The sequence below is a fragment of the Schistocerca nitens genome, chromosome 4 (assembly GCF_023898315.1).
Source record: "Schistocerca nitens isolate TAMUIC-IGC-003100 chromosome 4, iqSchNite1.1, whole genome shotgun sequence".
In the NCBI taxonomy this organism is placed as follows: Eukaryota; Metazoa; Arthropoda; class Insecta; order Orthoptera; family Acrididae; genus Schistocerca; species Schistocerca nitens.
Window position 1 is genome coordinate 923,193,512 of NC_064617.1, and position 21,355 is coordinate 923,214,866.

The 21,355-nt window shown below is 42.0% G+C and overlaps 1 protein-coding gene across 1 annotated transcript in view; it reads right to left on the reverse strand.

Annotated features, from left to right (window-relative positions):
• LOC126253544 (myosin-I heavy chain) overlaps nt 1–21,355 on the reverse strand; it is a 193,317-nt gene that overhangs the window by 10,245 nt on the left and 161,717 nt on the right. Inside the window, exon 15 of the mRNA XM_049954939.1 lies at nt 12,431–12,530. Coding sequence (XP_049810896.1) covers nt 12,431–12,530 — 100 coding nt within the window. The remainder of the gene's footprint in view (nt 1–12,430; nt 12,531–21,355) is intronic.

Consider the following 21,355-nt stretch of genomic DNA (forward strand, 5'->3'; position numbering starts at 1 on the left):
CCTCATGATTGCGGTTGTAGTCAATTTGATATTACTTATATAATTTATTGAGCATTTAATTTCTACTTTTTTTCATTGTTACCATCTTGTTTTGGAGCTGTTAAAAGCTGGTAATGTTTTTTCTTATTATTCTAAAATATGAACAGGGATCAAAATACTCATTTGAAACTAACATGGTGAATTTTTGTAGTATGTAACAGTCAAACAAAATACTATTTCACCATGTTGCTGGTCTCAGAGTCAGTAATCTTTTGAAGGATAACATTTCTGACTTTGACTATTAGCTTCAGTTAAAAATCACCACAGTTGTTTATATACCTATACACAGTGATTGAGAACTTGTGTTGCATATTTGCTTTAACACAGCAGGAGTTTTTAGGGTGATAAGTTTTAATGCTGTTTCCTCTTGTTTTCCATAAAACTGTCTAATTTTCAGCAGTCTTATAGCTTGTTGTCATGGATAGTTTTAGTATCTTGCATATTGCTTGAACTTGCTTCCCATGAGGAAATTGCCGTATGACTGTTCCAGCAGTGGTTGACGCTGTATTAAGCTCTGCAGTGCTACAGGAAATGTCAATCTGTTTGATGCTTGTATTGTTTGCCCAACCTTAATCAAAAAAATATCTGCGTTGGCTGAGGTGGGCAGTGCCAGAAGTATGTATATGACAGGGAAGAACAATTTAGGCCAGTGGATCTGGGGGTCTGGAAAACGTTGTTGAAGGACGAGTTACCAGTCAAACATTTCATAGAATCAGATACTGGATGACAGGAGGAGACTCAAAATTCTTCCTTCCTTCCTTCATTCCTTGATCCATCCTTTCGTTCATTCATTACATACAGAATGTTGTATAGATCCCAACAAGAAAGAGAACCTTCAGGGCTGTGGAACAAGTCATGGTATTCTTTAACAAAAGACAAGGAAATCATAGAAATTTAATCCGTATCCCGTATTGACAGTAAATTATCAGCACATTGAGTAAAGATGTCCATGCTTATGCCAGCCAAATTTAATCAAGTAAACAAGAAAGAAAATGGCTGCTTTGATAACAGCTGATGTTTATCTGATATCAGTACCTAAATATTTACTTGACTGCAGTGGTCTATTTCAAGGAAAATATGTACCTACATGTGTAAATACTGAGTTCTATTTACATTACATTACTACTCATCTTGCAGCCTTGCAACAAACACTGTTGCTTGGCATCTAGATAACAGAACTTTACAATCCCCGATATTCAGGTAATTAATAGCAAGAGTGGTTTATATGGAATGTTTTTAATTTTCTTTTGAATTGGTAGGGACTATCAATTTCTTGCTTCATTCTAGATGAGAGCTTCAATATCTTTCTGCCAGGGCACATGACTCCATTCTGAACTCTAGACAAGGTGAAAATTATTTTTTTGTCTTGTATTGCATCCATGTAAATCATACTTTGGCTGAAATTAACATTCATTATCAACCAAAAAACTGTTTTGTGATCAGCAGCATGATCTGCCACTGGGTTGTCTGAAATACGCTGTGGCGGAAATTCGTTCACTGGTGTTGAAAGGTGACATGGCAGATTTTACAGGTGACACTACTCCTGATGAGGTGGAGTATATTGATTTCAGGAGTGGAATAGAATGTAAGCTATGTGGATGCACGGAACACGTCTTGTGCCTAGGTCACAAGACCTGACATAATCCCTTAAACATTGACCACATATTTCCTGTGCCCACTGCTCCCATTACTCTTTATACTCCAGCTACACACATTAACCAGCACCCCTTTTCATTACCCTTTGTTGTCCCTGTCTGAAACATTTTGGTCAAATTCCCCACCAGAGTTTTGATGACTACTTATCACATGCTGAAATGAAGAATATCTTTTCTGCCTCTCCCAAAATAGTATTCAACTGCCCACCTAACAAATGACATATCATGGTCCATCATTATGCTGCACATGCGTTGTACAAAATGTGAAAAATGTATTTGCATTTCCTTTCCTGTGACAAAGAGGTTTTTCCTTTTATTTTTTTTTTATATTTTGGTACATGTTGCAAATTACCTTAGTTATCTTGATCATATAAAATAGTAGGTGCATTCTACGTGCCATACAAATGGACAAACTGAAAAACTGAACTATTGTAAAACTCTCTGTTTTTAGACAAGGTTGTTGAAGATTGTGCTTCTTCATTTTCAACAAATAAGAAGTCATTGGCTGTATTGAAATGTGTTGTATTTCTTGACAACCTATTACTTCCACATATTCCCATGAGTAAAGAAATTTTAACTGGAAAAGTCTTCAGCCCAATGAATCTTTTCCTATAGTGTGGTGTAGCACTTGCATTTTTGTTATCCCTCTGACTATTTTATTTTGCAGTACTTCTAATTATTTAGTTTTTTTTTTCAATTTTGTTTTTAGTTGAGCATGTTTAAACTAAAAATCTATTCATCCATAAATGAGCTGCTAAGTGAAACAACCAATTAGCAAAAAACATAGAAGCCACTTCTATCAATATTAGATGGTTTACATGTACTGAAGCTCAAGTAACTCTTGGTTTGTGGAGCAACTGCACTAATTCATGGATGTATACAGCATGTTTCATTGGGCTACATCATGTTTCATTTGGCCCTTAAGGATATGGAATGCATTAAGATATACACTCCTGGAAATGGAAACAAGAACACATTGACACCGGTGTGTCAGACCCACCATACTTGCTCCGGACACTGCGAGAGGGCTGTACAAGCAATGATCACACGCACGGCACAGCGGACACACCAGGCACCGCGGTGTTGGCCGTCGAATGACGCTAGCTGCGCAGCATTTGTGCACCGCCGCCGTCAGTGTCAGCCAGTTTGCCATGGCATACGGAGCTCCATCGCAGTCTTTAACACTGGTAGCATGCCGCGACAGCGTGGACGTGAACCGTATGTGCAGTTGACGGACTTTGAGCGAGGGCGTATAGTGGGCATGCGGGAGGCCGGGTGGACGTACCGCCGAATTGCTCAACACGTGGGGCGTGAGGTCTCCACAGTACATCGATGTTGTCGCCAGTGGTCGGCGGAAGGTGCACGTGCCCGTCGACCTGGGACCGGACCGCAGCGACGCACGGATGCACGCCAAGACCGTAGGATCCTACGCAGTGCTGTAGGGGACCGCACCGCCACTTCCCAGCAAATTAGAGGGACACTGTTGCTCCTAGGGTATCGGCGAGGACCATTCGCAACCGTCTCGATGAAGCTGGGCTACGGTCCCGCACACCGTTAGGCCGTCTTCCGCTCACGCCCCAACATCGTGCAGCCCGCCTCCAGTGGTGTCGCGCCAAGACCGTAGGATCCTACGCAGTGCTGTAGGGGACCGCACCGCCACTTCCCAGCAAATTAGGGACACTGTTGCTCCTGGGGTATCGGCGAGGACCATTCGCAACCGTCTCCATGAAGCTGGGCTACGGTCCCGCACACCGTTAGGCCGTCTTCCGCTCACGCCCCAACATCGTGCAGCCCGCCTCCAGTGGTGTCGCGACAGGCGTGAATGGAGGGACGAATGGAGACGTGTCGTCTTCAGCGATGAGAGTCGCTTCTGCCTTGGTGCCAATGATGGTCGTATGCGTGTTTGGCGCCGTGCAGGTGAGCGCCACAATCAGGACTGCATACGACCGAGGCACACAGGGCCAACACCCAGCATCATGGTGTGGGGAGCGATCTCCTACACTGGCCGTACACCACTGGTGATCGTCGAGGGGACACTGAATAGTGCACGGTACATCCAAACCGTCATCGAACCCATCGTTCTACCATTCCTAGACCGGCAAGGGAACTTGCTGTTCCAACAGGACAATGCACGTCCGCATGTATCCCGTGCCACCCAACGTGCTCTAGAAGGTGTAAGTCAACTACCCTGGCCAGCAAGATCTCCGGATCTGTCCCCCATTGAGCATGTTTGGGACTGGATGAAGCGTCGTCTCACGCGGTCTGCACGTCCAGCACGAACGCTGGTCCAACTGAGGCGCCAGGTGGAAATGGCATGGCAAGCCGTTCCACAGGACTACATCCAGCATCTCTACGATCGCCTCCATGGGAGAATAGCAGCCTGCATTGCTGCGAAAGGTGGATATACACTGTACTAGTGCCGACATTGTGCTTGCTCTGTTGCCTGTGTCTATGTGCCTGTGGTTCTGTCAGTGTGATCATGTGATGTATCTGACCCCAGGAATGTGTCAATAAAGTTTCCCCTTCCTGGGACAATGAATTCACGGTGTTCTTATTTCAATTTCCAGGAGTGTAGATTACCACAGAGCTGCAACTATTTCAAATTGATTCCGTAGACTAAGCTAACAACTCATTAATGATACACAGTTTACATTATGTAAGAAGTTGATTAGAAGAATATAATGAAAAAGGAAAATAAGTAAGGGAGTACAGATCGTACAAGGGAAACTCCCCATCGCACCCCTCTCAGATTTAGTGGTAAGATGGCCCAGTTGATATCCCGTCAGAAACTGAACACAGATCAAGTGTGAAAACAGAAAGGTGGTATGTTGAACTGTGAAAAAAAGTAGCAAAATGTGTGTTCGTATATCCCTTGTGCCTCAGTTTTATTTTATTTTATTTCATTTTCTTCACAATTATGAACTGACCATCTGGTCACTGATGTGTTTGTTCACTGTATTCAAATTAATGTCTGTGCTGTGGTGTAATGTCCATTTGCAACAGCGAACTGTGAGGAAGAGACCTTCATATGTAAGCACCTCCTATTTGTTCTAGACAAGTACCACGTGTTGTGACTCTTGCATTCTATTTTGGAAGTTTTGACTCTTGAATTCCTTTGCTGTAACGTAGTTCACAGGCGTTTATTTGTTGTGGTTTTTTTTTTCTGTGAGAGGTCTGTGCGGCATTTTTCCTGCTCTCACTATTCATTACATTTACTTGCAATGGGAAAATATTCTTACTAAATGACTCATGCTCTATAACCAATGAATAATGTGACAGTTGCCAAGACTGCAGAAGGAGAACAGACACTTCAATGACTGAATGGAAAGTTCATAATTTTGAGAAAAAAAATGGGTCTTCGCTCCCAACATTGTGACCACACAGCCATGACGCCATGATTATTGCAATTTGCTCGATGTTGCCCATCTTGAGCTTGGACCATTCACTGTTTCTATTTTGCTTCTTTCTTCACAGTTTAGTATGCCTTCTTCCTATTTTCAGCCTTAATCTGTGTTCAGTTTTTGACAGGTGTATTTTACCACTAAGTCTGAGGGGGGTGTGATGGCAAGTTTCCCTTGTTAGGTGTTCCTAAAGCAGAGGCAAAAAAGCCATGTGTGACTAAGAGTTCATGAGCTTATTATGGATGGAAGAAGAAAATCTAAAAATCTTAAAAATGAGATAGGAAGGAAGCACTATAGGTTGTTAAGGAATGGAATTAATAGGAACAATGTGATGGCTGGCATATGAGAAGAGCACAGAAAAGGTGTATAAAATAAAGAGGAAATATTCTGATGTGTGATGGAAGAAAAAATGTGGAAGAAATTAATGACACAGTTCAGTATAGTAGAGCTGTAAATGACACGAGCGCAAACAATTCAGCAGAGGTCAGAATTACTTAATTCTGTGGGCAGCTTAAGTAGTGCGTTATTAGAGTAGGGGCCAGAAAATATGAAAAAGAGGATTTACCATTAAATTTCTAGAAAGCACTGGTATAATTTTATTAAAATTTGCAACCATTTTTTTCTCAGTTTGTTAGTGTAGTGCTGTTTATGTTTCAGTTAGGTTAACTATTACATGTCTTTTGCAACTGAATTTTTGCTCTGTTTTAAACAAACCTCTTTTAACTAATTACTTTATGCCTCTTTGGTTGTCTATAAATGAATGACTCTTTGGTTGTCTATAAATAAATGAAACAAATAATTGCTTGCTTAACTAAAAACATTTTGTTGTGATGTACATAAAGTTGTGAATATTAAAGTGGCCTAAAAGTGCTGCTTAGAAAACTGTGCACCTCAAAACATTTTTTTAAGTTGAACAAACAATTATTTCTTTAAAGACCACTGAAGATGGTTAAAATAATTTGTTAAAACATGTTTGGTTAAAATAGTAATAAAAAATCAGTTCCAATAGACACGTAATAACTACTCTTATGTAGTAGATAAACAGCATTATCATCACATTACCCACAAAGACACAAGTGGACAAATGTGAAAACTACAAGACAGTTACTTGTGGTGGAATAAAATAACAGAAATTTACCCCCCCCCCCCCCCCCCACACACACAAAAATCCAATTATTCTGATAAATTCTAGAAGGAATAAGGTCTTTTCTTAGTATTATTGGGATTTTCAATTTACTGCCTGTCTTGGGCAATGTGAAGACCTTTGCACCAGAATACAAAACTCAGTTCTGAAGAAGTCTTTACTCTTGCTGTGAATCACAAATACCATTTGGGAGTGTAACAATCCCAAGGCCCCAAAGAGGCTTTTGCAAGTCAGAGCAAGTCCTCTTTTGGGGCCTTGGGATTGTTTTGTGTGTGTGTCGACCTGCCAGCACTTTCATTTGGTAAGTCATATCATCTTTGTATATATATATATATAACACAGATGATGTGACTTACCGAACGAAAGTGCTGGCAGGTCGATAGACACAAAAACAAACACAAACACAAACATACACACAAAATTCAAGCTTTCACAACAAACTGTTGCCTCATCAGGAAAGAGGGAAGGAGAGGGAAAGACGAAAGGATGTGGGTTTTAAGGGAGAGGGTAAGGAGTCATTCCAATCCCGGGAGCAGAAAGACTTACCTTAGGGGGAAAAAAGGACGGGTATACATTCGCACACACACACATATCCATCCACACATATACAGACACAAGCAGACATATTTAAAGACAAAGAGTTTGGGCAGAGATGTCAGTCGAGGCATATGTGCAGAGGCAAAGATGTTGAATGACAGGTGAGGTATGAGTGGCGGCAACTTGAAATTAGCGGAGATTGAGACCTGGTGGATAACGGGAAGAGAGGATATATTGAAGAGCAAGTTCCCATCTCCGGAGTTCAGATAGGTTGGTGTTAGTGGGAAGTATCCAGATAACCCGGACGGTGTAACACTGTGCCAAGATGTGCTGGCCGTGCACCAAGGCATGTTTAGCCACAGGGTGATCCTCATTACCAACAAACACTGTCTGCCTGTGTCCATTCATGCGAATGGACAGTTTGTTGCTGGTCATTCCCACATAGAATGCGTCACAGTGTAGGCAGGTCAGTTGGTAGATCACGTGGGTGCTTTCACACGTGGCTCTGCCTTTGATCGTGTACACCTTCTGGGTTACAGGACTGGAGTAGGTGGTGGTGGGAGGGTGCATGGGACAGGTTTTACACCGGGGGCGGTTACAAGGGTAGGAGCCAGTGGGTAGGGAAGGTGGTTTGGGGCTTTCATAGGGATGAACTAAGAGGTTACGAAGGTTAGGTGGACGGCGGAAAGACACTCTTGGTGGAGTGGGGAGGATTTCATGAAGGATGGCTCTCATTTCAGGGCAGGATTTGAGGAAGTCTTATCCCTGCTGGAGAGCCACATTCAGAATCTGATCCAGTCCCGGAAAGTATCCTGTCACAAGTGGGGCACTTTTGTGGTTCTTCTGTGGGAGGTTCTGGGTTTGAGAGGATGAGAAAGTGGCTCTGGTTATTTGCTTCTGTACCAGGTCGGGAGGGTAGTTGCGGGATGCGAAAGCTGTTGTCAGGTTGTTGGTGAAATGCTTCAGGGATTCCGGACTGGAGCAGATTCGTTTGCCACGAAGACCTAGGCTGTAGGGAAGGGACCGTTTGATGTGGAATGGGTGGCAGCTGTCGTAATGGAGGTACTGTTGCTTGTTGGTGGGTTTGATGTGGCTGGACGTGTGAAGCTGGCCATTGGACAGGTGGAGGTCAACATCAAGGAAAGTGGCATGGGATTTGGAGTAGGACCAGGTGAATCTGATGGAACCAAAGGAGTTGAGGTTGGAGAGGAAATTCTGGAGTTCTTTTTCACTGTGAGTCCAGATCATGAAGATGTCATCAATAAATCTGTACCAAACTTTGGGTTGGCAGGCCTGGGTAACCAAGAAGGCTTCCTCTAAGCGACCCATGAATAGGTTGGCGTACGAAGGGGCCATCCTGGTACCCATGGCTGTTCCCTTTATTGTTGGTATGTCTGGCCTTCAAAAGTGAAGAAGTTGTGGGTCAGGATGAAGCTGGCTAAGGTAATGAGGAAAGAGGTTTTAGGTAGGGTGGCAGGTGATCGGCGTGAAAGGAAATGCTCCATCGCAGCGAGGCCCTGGACATGCGGAATATTTGTGTATAAGGAAGTGGCATCAATGGTTACAAGGATGGTTTCCGGGGGTAACAGATTGGGTAAGGATTCCAGGTGTTCGAGAAAGTGGTTGGTGTCTTTGATGAAGGATGGGAGACTGCATGTAATGGGTTGAAGGTGTTGATCTACGCAGGCAGAGATACGTTCTGTGGGGGCTTGGTAACCAGCTACAATGGGGCGGCCGGGATGATTGGGTTTGTGAATTTTAGGAAGAAGGTAGAAGGTAGGGGTGCAGGGTGTCGGTGGGGTCAGGAGGTTGATGGAGTCAGGTGAAAGGTTTTGCAGGGGGTCTAAGGTTCTGAGGATTCCTTGAAGCTCCGCCTGGACATCGGGAATGGGATTACCTTGGCAAACTTTGCATGTGGTGTTGTCTGAAAGCTGACGCAGTCCCCCAGCCACATACTCCCGACGATTAAGTACCACGGTCGTGGAACCTTTGTCTGCCGGAAGAATGACGATGGGTCGGTCAGCCTTCAGATCACGGATAGCCTGGGCTTCAGCAGTGGTGATGTTACCAAACGAAAGCGCTGGCAGGTCGATAGACACACAAACAAACACAAACATACACACAAAATTCAAGCTTTCGCAACAAACTGTTGCCTCATCAGGAAAGAGGGAAGGAAAGATGAAAGGATGTGGGTTTTAAGGGAGAGGGTAGGGAGTCATTCCAATCCCGGGAGCGGAAAGAGTTACCTTAGGGGGAAAAAAGGACGGGTATACACTCGCACACACACACATATCCATCCACACATATACAGACACAAGCAGACATATTTAAATGACTCCTTACCCTCTCCCTTAAAACCCACATCCTTTCGTCTTTCACTCTCCTTCCCTCTTTCCTGATGAGGCAACAGTTTGTTGCGAAAGCTTGAATTTTGTGTGTATGTTTGTGTGTCTATTGACCTGCCAGCGCTTTCGTTTGGTTAGTCACATCATCTTTGTTTTTAGATATATAGAGGGAAACATTCCACATGGGAAAAATATATCTAAAAACAAAGATGATGTGACTTACCAAACGAAAGTGCTGGCAGGTCGATAGACACACAAACACACACACAAAATTCAAGCTTTTGCAACAAACTGTTGCCTCATCAGGAAAGAGGGAAGGATATATATATATATATATATATATATATATATATATATATATATATATATATATATATATATATATATATATATATATATATGCACACACACACCTCTCCCAGTCGCACCCCCCCCCCCCCCTCCTCCTTCCCCCAAGTGAGCAAAGAACATGAAAGTTCTGAAGGCTAGAAATAATTTTTTCCTGCTTCAGTGTTTTTATTGCAAGTATGAGGATCACTTTTAAAGTAAGAACCAATCTGTAATGGAGTAAGAGAAACTTTATTTGTGGAAATAAATTGTATGACAAACTACTACAATAGGCACATTTTTTTTCACTTTTCAACATAGTCACCATGAACTTTTAAACATTTGTCAAATCGTGGCACCAGCTGCTTTTGGATCCGGCATCAAAGCACTGTGCTGCCTGTCTGTTAAACCAGTTAGTAACAATTTATTTCAACATGTTGTCATTTTCCAAGTGCCTTCCGCCAAAAAATTTTGGAGAGAGATGAAAGTCTGTTGATGTGAAGTCAGGGCTGTATGATGGATGATCCAGTATTTCCCAATGAAACTTGTCCAGTTGTGTCTTTGTTCTTGCAGCAACGTGAGGCAGAATGACGCCACTAGAGAGCAGTCCCTGCTGGCGATTTTGAATAGCACACCAAAGCTTTAATAATGTTTTGGCAAGAAGTCTTAACAGAAGAATGCCTTTCTGGTCCCAAAAAACCGTGGCCATGATTTTCTGTGTTAAACTTTCTTGTTTGAATTTTCTTGGTTTTGTTGGGAAGCTTGAACAATGCCACCCACTGAAGTGATATTTATTCTTGGAGTCTAATGTGCAACCCACATTTCATCACAGGTCGCAATGTGACTCAAGAGCTCGTCACCATCCATGTGACAGCACTCCAAAATGTACAAAGAATGTGCCATTCGCTTTATTTTGTGCTCTTCTGTCAACAGTTTTGGCACCTGTCTTGCACACTTTTTTTTTAGTGAAGTTTGTCAGTAACAATGTAAAACATACTGATCTTGAAACTTGTGAAAATGTCTGATGAATCCCATCAATAGTGAAGCACTCATTTTGGCAAATTGCCTCATCAACTTTTTGTGTCAAATCTTTATTCCTGATTGTAGGCCGTCCAGATCATTCTTCTTTATGAACATTTGTCATTCCTTCATTAAACGGCCTACACCATTTACGCACATTTCCATCATTCATTACACCTGCGCCATAAACTTCAACAAGCTGCCAGTGAATTTCAGCAGAACGAACTTGTTTTGAATTTAAGAGCCAAATAACTGAGCATGCTTCAAAACCGGCAGGATAACTGATTGACATGGTGACAAATGAAGCAGTGTAATCAAAACCGGCAGAGAAGTAAAACATAATGGCAGCGTAGTGAGAAACTGGCTAAGAGTGGCCGAGCATGAGTCACTTGGCAGGATGCGCATCCACGATGCGCTTTCAGTTCTTACTTTATAAATGACCCTCATATATAAAATTTTTCGTCCTGGAGGTAAATAAAATTTTGCCTCCTGGAGGTAAGCAATGCCAGGCCATGTAGCATGCCCATCATTTAAAAGTTTTTTTCAATGGAATATTTGCTTTAATAAATATTAATAAATATAACAAGAGAAACAGCTACTTACTAGACATCAAAACAATAAAAAAATGTAGAAACATAAATTTTAAGACACTATTTATCTAATAAATGAGGAGAAATATGGCAAAGAAAGGTCATGTGAGACAAAGATATTACAGGATAGGAAAATTTGCTCCAAATCTTTGTTCAGGTAAGGCACAATAGACTGACAACTGAGGAGCCTAATAATACAGAACATACACAGAAAGGGGAATAAGAAGGTTATGGACAAGAATACAAAATTCAAAGGTAATAATACTACTCTTAATTTAAGAGCAGGCGAAAGTAAAAGTAAATGTCACAGAGCCACTCCTCAACTGCAAAACTTGAAAGACCCCTCATCCCCCCTGTCTAATATTGTTTATGCATTTCTGGAAATTTCTTTTCCATTTGCATCTGAGTTTAGTTCTTATGTTTGTACCATAATTTACCGTCAGCTCCCTAATGACATGGTATGCAGTTTCAGCCTAAACTTTTAAGAATGACTAATTCCAAATTCCTTGCTTAATTTTGTGTCTTTCCTGATTCTGGATTTGGAGCAATTTACCCATTTCTTCTGATTCAGTAGATCTTAGTTTTTATTTCCATTCCAGCCTTTCCTCTGATGAAGGAACATTAAATAAATAATGATCAGTATTATAAATTCAATCATATTTTTAAGTACAAGAGCTAATGACTGTTTTTTTTTTTCAGCTGATATACAGACTTTCCCACTGTGCCACAAAAATTGTTTTTACTTTTTAAAAAGTTCATTTTGAATGCAGTTTTATTAGTTTTCAGTGCAGCAGAATAAATATACCCATAGCCGAGCAAAACACTGCTAAGATTCACAAACAATGTGAGTGTCACCATGAACATTAGAGTGTGTTACCACATTTGTGATGCATGTGTGTGATGAAGACATTGCTGTTTAACAATCCTGTCCATATTTGGTAAAAATAAAGTGCAACAAGATAGGCACATTACATTATGTCTATTACAAATACATGTTTATATGTGGCTGGTCTGGGACTAAAGTAGCCTATTTAGCAGTTTTGCAAAATCTAAGTACATTAATTTTCTAAGCTAACAATCAGTCATTTAGTCTCAAGTGGTGCTGTGATATTTCTTTCTAAAAGAGCCTTTAATCTGAAAATAACTGTTAGGAATTGATGTCATTTGAGTTTTAGTGTATTCTTAAGTGCTTTTCTCCTCTATTGTCATTTTTAGCTTGTAATTCATTTTAATTCCAGACCAGCTAATTCTTATTCTAAACCATCACATTCTTATAATGATGAAAAATGTTTATTTTGTGGCACTCATACAATCATCATTAAATTATATAATCTACCTGCATGAGCAAATTGTGTTCTATGAAAATACATACCAGGGAAGGTCATCTTCATAACTCGTGTCTGTGGATAACCTAGTTTCGTGTTCCCTGCCACAGTGTATGGTCGACTAGGTGGAACAGGGGGAGGCCTCTCCTGTACAAATAAATACAGAAAAGTTAAAAAATGACAATCTCTACAAAAAGCATTTTATCTTAGTTTGCAAATCACTCATCATATACACATGTTTGTAACAGGTATCTATATTTTAGCAAAGAGTTTTCAAATATTACTTGTTAGCAACTTCACCTTGACAAAACACTTTTGCTGTGTTCCTAGTATGTATTAGGGCTATTCAGAAAGTAGGGATCGCTTTGGCATTAAAAAAAACTAAGTACAAGAAATACATTTTATTCTATACATCTGAAAGAGAGACTGACATACTACTTTTCCACATAGTCGCCAAACACATTGAGGCACTTATCATAGCAGTGGACAAGCTTTGAAAGACCTTTTGTCATAAAATACTGACTGCCACCAGTAAGTCATGCCCCCCTGGAGTTCCACGTTGTCACCAAAACACTGCGTTGCAAGCCAGTTCTTCATCTTGGGAAACAAGTGGAAGTTGCTTGGTGCAAGATCGGGGCTGTAGGGCGGATGAGGGAAAATTTCCCACTTGAATGAATTAAGGAGTTCTTAAGTGCAGTTTGCCGTGTGAGGTCAGGCATTTTCGTGCAAAAACAAAATTTTGGACGTCAGCTTTCCTCGGCATTTGTGTTGAACTGCTCTTCTAAGGCTGTGCAAAGTTTGACAGTACCGGGCAGAATTTATGGTTGCTCCATGTTGAAGAAAATCAATAAGAAGCCCACCTTGCCTATCCCAAAACACTGCCGCCATCAACTTCCTTGCTGACAAGGTTTGAAAACATTTTCTTGGTTTTTGGGGGGACCTTGTGTGCCTCCAGTCCATGGACTGTAATTTTGTCTCGCAATTGACGCGGTTCACCCAAGTCTCATCACCGGTTATGATTCGGTCCAGTAATGAATCACCATGTTTGTGGTAGGCCCCCAGAAATGTCAACGTTGCCCCCATTCACTGTTCTTTATGGTGCACTGTAAGCATTTGGGCGCCCATTGTGCACAAAATTTGTGGTAGCCTAGCGTTTGAGTGACAATTTTAAACAACAAAGTCCATGTAACTTGTGGAAAAGAAAGCGAAAGCTACATTATTGTGAAGCAATGGTTTTCATGAATCATTTCATCAACTTTAGCGACAAAATTGTTAGTCACAATGCTCGGGCATCCACTCTTCTCTTCCTCATGAACATCGGTTCGGCCATTTTTAAACTGAATGCACCATTTCTGGATGGAACATTCACTCATTATGTTGTTTCCGGCACAGTTCACGATAAATTTCTATAGGTTTTAGGTTTTTTCCCTACAAACACCATATCACAGAATGCACCTCACAACTGGTGGCATTTTCGATTGCAGCGCACATATCAAATTCGAATATCGAACAAACCAGATGCACAGAGATGTTCCCGCTGTCGCAGATGGATGCCGACTGAGCTGCCGAGCACGCACATACCAAAATATATGCAATCAGCATGCACCTAGCGGTGTCAGGTGGAAATGTTCCCTACTTTCTGAATAGCCCTCGTAACTTTGAAATTAAGGAAGTAATTAAAGTGAGTAGAACATTATAATCGATGACCAGTATTAAGCTGAAACTGCAAATCATTGTTATACAGCATTGCATGAGCTATTATACAACAGTTGTGTTTTAAATAGTTGGAAGCAGTGTATTTGTTATAGAACATACATGCACAATTCCCCCTCCGCACCTGCCATTCTTTCCCTCTTCTCAAATTGTATTAGTCCTTAATGTAGATTTTCTTTGGTTTGGTTAAATCATTTTCATACCATTACTGATTTCCTTCCAAATCCATACATGCAAAGTTGGCAGACATGCATTTGTCATTCCTCAAGACAAAAGTTCCTAACTGCTATAATGAAATATAACTGTATAGATAAAAAATCTATTCACTAAGTGTCAGCAGGAGAACACATACAAAAAAAGATTTTATGTATGCAGGCTTTCAGAGCCAGAGACTCCTCCTTCTGGCAGAAGGGGAAGGAGGAGGGGTTAAGGAAAAGAACTGGAGAGGTTTAGGAAAAGGATTAGAGTTTGAAAAGTCACCCAGTAACCCGGGTCTGTGGAGACTTACTGGATGGGATCAGAAGGAAAGACTGATTGTTGGTGACTGCACTGGATGAAATTTGAAAATCTGAGAGCTTTAATTTGGAACACAAGTAATACGCAAGATATAGATTATGGCTGAAACGTTGTGCGTAAGTTAATAAGAGTGAAAAAGCTAAGAGCATTGTATGTAACAGAGATGGGAGGGGGACGGCGAAAAATAGACAGGTCAGAAAATGAATGATGTAGAAAACTAAAACAGAGTGCAGAAAGGAGTGGTTACTGTGAATAAACGCTCAGGTGGAAGAAATTAACTTTAATTAAGGCCTGGTGGGTGGCAAGAAGCAAGGATGTGCTGTAGTGCTAGTTCTTACCTGCAGAGTTCTAAGAAACTGGTGTCTCGGGAAGAACCCAGATGATGTATGTGGTGAAACAGGTGCCGAGGTCAAGACTGTCATGTTGTAGAGCATGTTTGTTACAGGATATTGTGTGCTACCTATGCCCATTCGTCCTAACTGATAACTTGGTGGTAGTCACGCCGATGTAGAAGGCCGAACACTACACAACAGTTGGTATGTGATGCGTCATTTCACTAGTGACTCTCCCTTTGATGGTATACATTTTGCCAGTTCAGGGCTGGTATAGGTGGTGGTAGGAGGGTACATAGGGCAAGTCTTGCACTGTGGATGGTAACAGGGGTAGGAACCACAGGGTAGGGAGATGCGAGCAGAAGGAGCATAAGGATATTTGCAGAGACTGAGGGGGCAACAAAAAGCCATTCTAGGTGTGGTGGGCAAATTCTCAGACAGAATGGACATCATTCCAGGGCATGATTTTAGGAAGACATGGCCTTGTTGAAGTAGCTGATTAATGCATTCAAGACCGTGATAATTTTTGGAAGGATCAGCAGTACCAGGACTGGAATGTGATGGCCCGGGAAATCTGCTTTTGAATTAGACTGGTGGGGTAATTATGTCCAGTGAAGGCTAATTTGAGAATAGTGGTGTATTGCTAAGAGTCGGCGTCCGAACAAATATATTTGCCTCGAAAGCCAAGGCTGTATGAGATGGGACATTTCACATGGTAAGGATGGCATTGTCAAAATGTAAGTACTGTTGTTCGTTAGTAGGTTTAATGTGGACAGAAGTGTGTAGCTGGCCTTCGGTGAGGATGGGATCAATATCGAGGAAAGTAGCATGGGATTTGGAATAGGACCATGTGAAATTTAATTGGGAGAAGGTATTTAAAGATTACAGGAATTTTAACAGATCAGCCTCACCATTAGCCTATATGGCAAAGATGTCATCAATGTATCTAAACCAAACCATGGGCTGAAGGCTTATGGATCCCAGGAAAGCCCCCCCCAAGCAACCCACGTAAAGGTTGGCATAGTAAGGAGCCATCCTGGTTCCCATGGCCATACCCCTGATCTGTTTGCGTTTCTGCCTCTCAAAGTTTAAGTACTTGTTAGTAAGTATAAAACTGATTAAGATGAGCAGGAAGGATGTCATAGGTTTGGAATAAGATGGGCACTGACTTAGAAAATGTTCAGCAGTAGACAGACTGTGTATGTGGTGGATGTTGCTATAGAGAGAGGTGGCATTAGTGGTGACAAGCAAGGTGTGTGGTGGGAGTGGGACGGGCATGGGTTTCAGATGATCTAGGAAGTGGTTGGTGTCTTTAATATAGGAGGGAAGTCTTAGTGGTTGCAGGCGTTGATCAACTGAGGCAGATGTATGCACAGTGGGTGCTTTGAAGCTAGCAACAACAGAACGGTCAGGATGACTGGTTGTGTGGATTTTAGGAAGAAGGTAAAAGATGGGTGGGTGCATGGTTTTTGTGGGGTTAGAAGTTCTATGGATTGAGGTGTTAGTCCTCATGAAAGGCCTGAGGTTTTAAGGAGGGACAGCAGGTCAGTTTGAAACATAGGGGTGCGATATTGATGGCATATGCTGCATGTAGAGGTGTCAGGCAGCTGGTATAGATCTTCACTAACGTACTCCTGATGATCAAGTACCACAGTGGTAGATCCTTTGTCTGCTGGGAAGCTAATGATGGAGTCATCAGCTTTTAGGGAATGTAGAGTATGGAGTTCTGCAGAGGACAAGTTAGGGTCATGTTGAAGGTACTTGAGGAAGGGTTTTGATGCAATGCTGGAAGTGAAGGATTCTTGGAAGGCTGGTAAGGGATGATTTTGAGGTAGTGGTGGTGGATAAAATTGAGATCGTGGCCAGAGCTGTTCAAGACAGGGGTCAATGTTAGGTTTGCTGTTGGAAAGGTTTTGGGATTGGGTTGCAAAGTGATATTTCCAGTTGATATTATGTGTGAAGGAAAGTAGATCCTCCAGCTAAAGCAGCATGATTAAATGAAGATTTAGGGCTGAAAGTGAGCCCTCAGATAATACCGATAATTCATGGGGGAGAGTGCTTTAGACAAGAGGTTGAAAACACTCTACTGTTATGATTCGTTCTTGTGATTACAGGTCATTATTAGTCTGAGAGGCAGTTGTTAAGGCTGGGGAATGTTCACGAGATTAAAATGATTCAAATGGCTCTGAGCACTATGGGACTTAACATCTGAGGTCATATGTTGCCTAGAACTTAGAACTAATTAAACCTAACTAACCTAAGGACATTACACACATCCATGCCCGAGGCAGGATTCGAACATGTGACCATAGCGGTTGCCCGGCTCCAGACTGTAGCGCCTAGAACCGCATGGCCACTCTGGCCGGCTCAGGAGATTAGCCAAGCTCAGTTTGCAGGAGAGAAGTGGTGGTTGATGGTGTAGCTGTTTAGGGAGCTGCAGAGGGGCAGGGAGGGAAATGCCACTGTTGAGGCAGTTTAGGAGAAGGTGGGATAGCTGAGGTGAAATCTGGCATGTAATTGCAGTTTGTGTTGTAACGGCGACCGGAACTGTCGCGGGGTTGAAGTGACGTAAAGGGCGGCGGGACCCAGGGAGCAGCCCGTTAACAACAACACAATGGGAGAGGACGAACATGACCGACGAAGGACAGAATGAGCAACAACAAGATCGAAACAACGGAGTCACAAGAAAACCTAACAACCACATCCACTCGTACACAGAACAAGAAAGTAAATAAGCTGTCTAAGGCGAGGCGGTGTGTCCAGAGACGTACGCGAGATTAGACTGGTTGGCTGAAAGAGAGGCAGGCACTTAAATACTCTATCGGGGGGTGCTTAAATACTCTATTGGGGGCGCCGCTATTGGCCGCTGGAACCACGTGTTTCACTGTGGCGCCCTCAGACTAAATGCGGGTCAGGAGGTGTGCACTGCCAGAGCTTATGGTGCAATGGTGCAGAGGCCTCTAGGGGTCTTTGACGTCCATGACGTCTGGCGGGGATTCAAATTCTGCAGGGTGCGGTACCAGAGTGTGAAGTTGTCTTGGTGGATGATACCATCAAGGAAACATGAGGGACAGATAACTGCAGAATATTGACAAAGGGAAGAAGTCTAGTTGAGTGGAAATTGCAAATGAGGCATATAGGTCACAGATTAGATGGGGAAGTGCAAGAGATTGCTGTATTTGCAACTGTTAAAGAGTCTGGTGTAGAGTAAGATTACATCCAGAAACAGGGTCAAGAAACAGAACGTGGGACCTTAGTTTTGATAGTGTGAAAGATTGTTTTCGAGAAGAATGGATGTAATATGTGATGGGATTCATTCGTGGCAAGATAGGATGGTTTGGAATGTTAGAAATGGCAGGAGTAGTAAAAGAACAAACAGAGGGTGGAAAATGATATCAAAATGAAAAAAAAAGCAAGGAAAAAATTTGGAAAAATCAGAAAAATTTGTACGAAAATTGTGAGAAGCAACAAGGACTAAGAAGTAATGAGGGGGCGAGAATTTCTCGCCAGAAAAGTGGCCTATATGATACAAAAAATGATTGGGGAAGGGGGGAATCATCCACAGGGAAACTCGCGAAAAAGAGAGAAAAATTTTTAAAACTGGACAAACAGAAAGTCTTAGGAGAAAATGTAAACTACTTTGCTTGGCAAGTAAAGTGATGTAGGTCACAGCAGTAAAAGTCGATCAGAGGGGTTTGGCAAAAAACCAATGCACAAAAATGTGAAAGAATTACATATAAACAAAGTAATTGGAGGGTCGGAAAGAAAATAGCTGTCAACTTTGCAAATAAATCAGTGAAAGACGATCAGCAGTGCAGTGAACCACAAACAAATTCTTATAGGCAAACTTGTAAATAATTGTGGAATTCTTACATGCAAAATTGTATGGAATTGTTGTAAATAACAATGGACCCATCGATGTGCACAGAAATCAATACTAGGAAAGATGTAGGGGCAAAGTGTTGATTCATCTGAGTGGTAAGATAAATAAATGAATGGATTAGCAGTTAAGGTAGAAAACAGATGACAGTTTGAACAAGATTGATGACAACAAAGAGTCACAAGAGGGTTACATAAGAAGAAATGGTGGCCACGTGGGCTAATATAACAACAAAAATAGAAGTACAATTGCGGAGTTTTGATCCCAATGTTCCTTTATTAAAGAAGATACGGAAATACTGCCCTAGTTTGATTCCAACACTACTTCAAATATATATTGATATTAGTGTCAGTGGGGAAACAGCTAAAATTATTGAAGTTAAATATGGCTCTAAAGACTGATATAATTTCTCTCAGAACCTATATGGAATTTGTACTGAAGTGAGTTCCCAATTCAACTGATATACCGTTAATTACAAGATCAAAAACTATTAGTAGGAGTTGTTTCTGAAATTTAAATAGGTATGAAACTAGCGTACCCTCACCCACAAATTTCAGTTCCTGTGTGGTCCACAAGTATGTGGACATTAACCTTGGTGTCATTGACAGATCTTTCATAGCTTTTGATTATATTAATAATGTAGGAAAAGACAAATTGTACTTACCATAAAGAAGACACATAAAATTGCAGACAGGCACTATTAAAAGACACTCCTTTGTCAGACTGTGATAAGATTTCAAAGTAGTACAAATATTAGAAACTCACTTCAAATTTTCAAAAATGCAAAACTGAGCCCTTCACTAAATGAAAAAAAGTCATATACTATGACTACAATAGAACTGAGGCACAAATGGAATGAGTAAACTTGTACTAATACCTGGGTACAGCAATCTGTAGGAATATGAAATAATATGCTCACGAGGGCTCATTGTAGGTAAGCCAGGTGGCACACTTCATTGATTTGGTAGGATACTGGGAAAATGCTGTCAGTCTAAAGCTTTCAAATCACTTGTGCATCACACTGTTTTTTCAAAGAAGGGCAGCACAAATGGGTACAGGCCTGTCTGACTGATTGGCACATGCTTGAAGGCATATGCCAATTAACCAACAAAAGTATAATTGCAAAGCTTTGAGACTCTGAAGGACTCAACAATTAGTTGAAAGTCTCCTGCGGAGTGCAGGATTTTGTGCATATAGTGACCTCTCAATCATGTCCCATAAATGTTCAATGGGATTCATGTCAGGCAATCTGGGTGGCCAAATCATACCATCGAATTGTTCAGAACGTTCTTCAAAACAGTTGCAAACAATGGAGGCCTAGTGAAATGGCACATTGTCATCCATAAAAATTCCATCGTTGTTTGGGAACATGAAGTCTACGGTTGGCTGCAAATGGTCTCCAAATAGGCGAATATATCAATTTCCAGTCAATGATCAGTTCAGTTTGGACCAGAGGACCTAGTCCATTCCCCGTAGACACAGCCCACAGCTTTTTGCAGCCACTAGGTGCCAACTTGGAGTGCCTTGTTGACATTGTGGGTCCTTGGCTCCATGGGGCCTGCGCCACACTTGAGCACTACCCTCAGCTCTTAGCAACTGAAATCAGGACTCATCTGACCAGCCCACAGTTTTCCAATTGTCTAGGATCTAACCGATACGGTCATATCCAGGAGAGGTGCTGCAGGCGAAGTCGTGCTGTTAACAAACCCACTGATGTTGATCACCTGCTACCATAGCCCATTAATACCAGATTTCTACTCACCATATGGCAGAGATGCTGACCCACGATACGCACAATAAAAAGATTCACACAATCGTAGCTTTCGGCCATTAAGGCCTTTGTCAGCAGTAGACACACATACACACACGCACGCACATACATACTCAGGCACGCACAAACACACTCACGCAAGTGCAGCTTCCACACACATCTGCAGTCTCAGAGAGCTGAGACTACACTGCGAGCAGCATCACCAGTGCATGAGGTAAGGGATTGGGAGCAGGGGTTGTGTAAGTATGGACAAGTATATTGTGTAAGTTTCGATTACCTCTCGTTGTGCCCTGAAATGAGAAATGTCTTACCCACTATCCTTCCCACCCCTCCAACTGTGGTATTCACGCCGTCCACCGAACCTACACAATATACTCGTCCATCCTTACAAAACCCCTGCTCCCAATCCCTTACCTCATGGCTCATATTCCTGTAATAGACCTAGATGCAAGACCTGTCCCATACATCATCCTACCACCACCTACTCCAGTCCGGTCACTAACATTACCTACCACATCAAAGGCAGGGCTACCTGTGAAACCAGTCATGTGATCTACAAGCTAAGCTGCAACCACTGTGCTGCATTCTATGTAGGCATGACAACCAACAAGCTGTCTGTCCGCATGAATGGCCACCGACAAACTGGCCAAAAAACAAGTGGACCACCCTGTAGCTGAACATGCTGCCAAACATGATACCCCTCATCTCAATGACTGCTTCACAGCCTGTGCCATATGGATCCTTCCCACCAACACCAGCT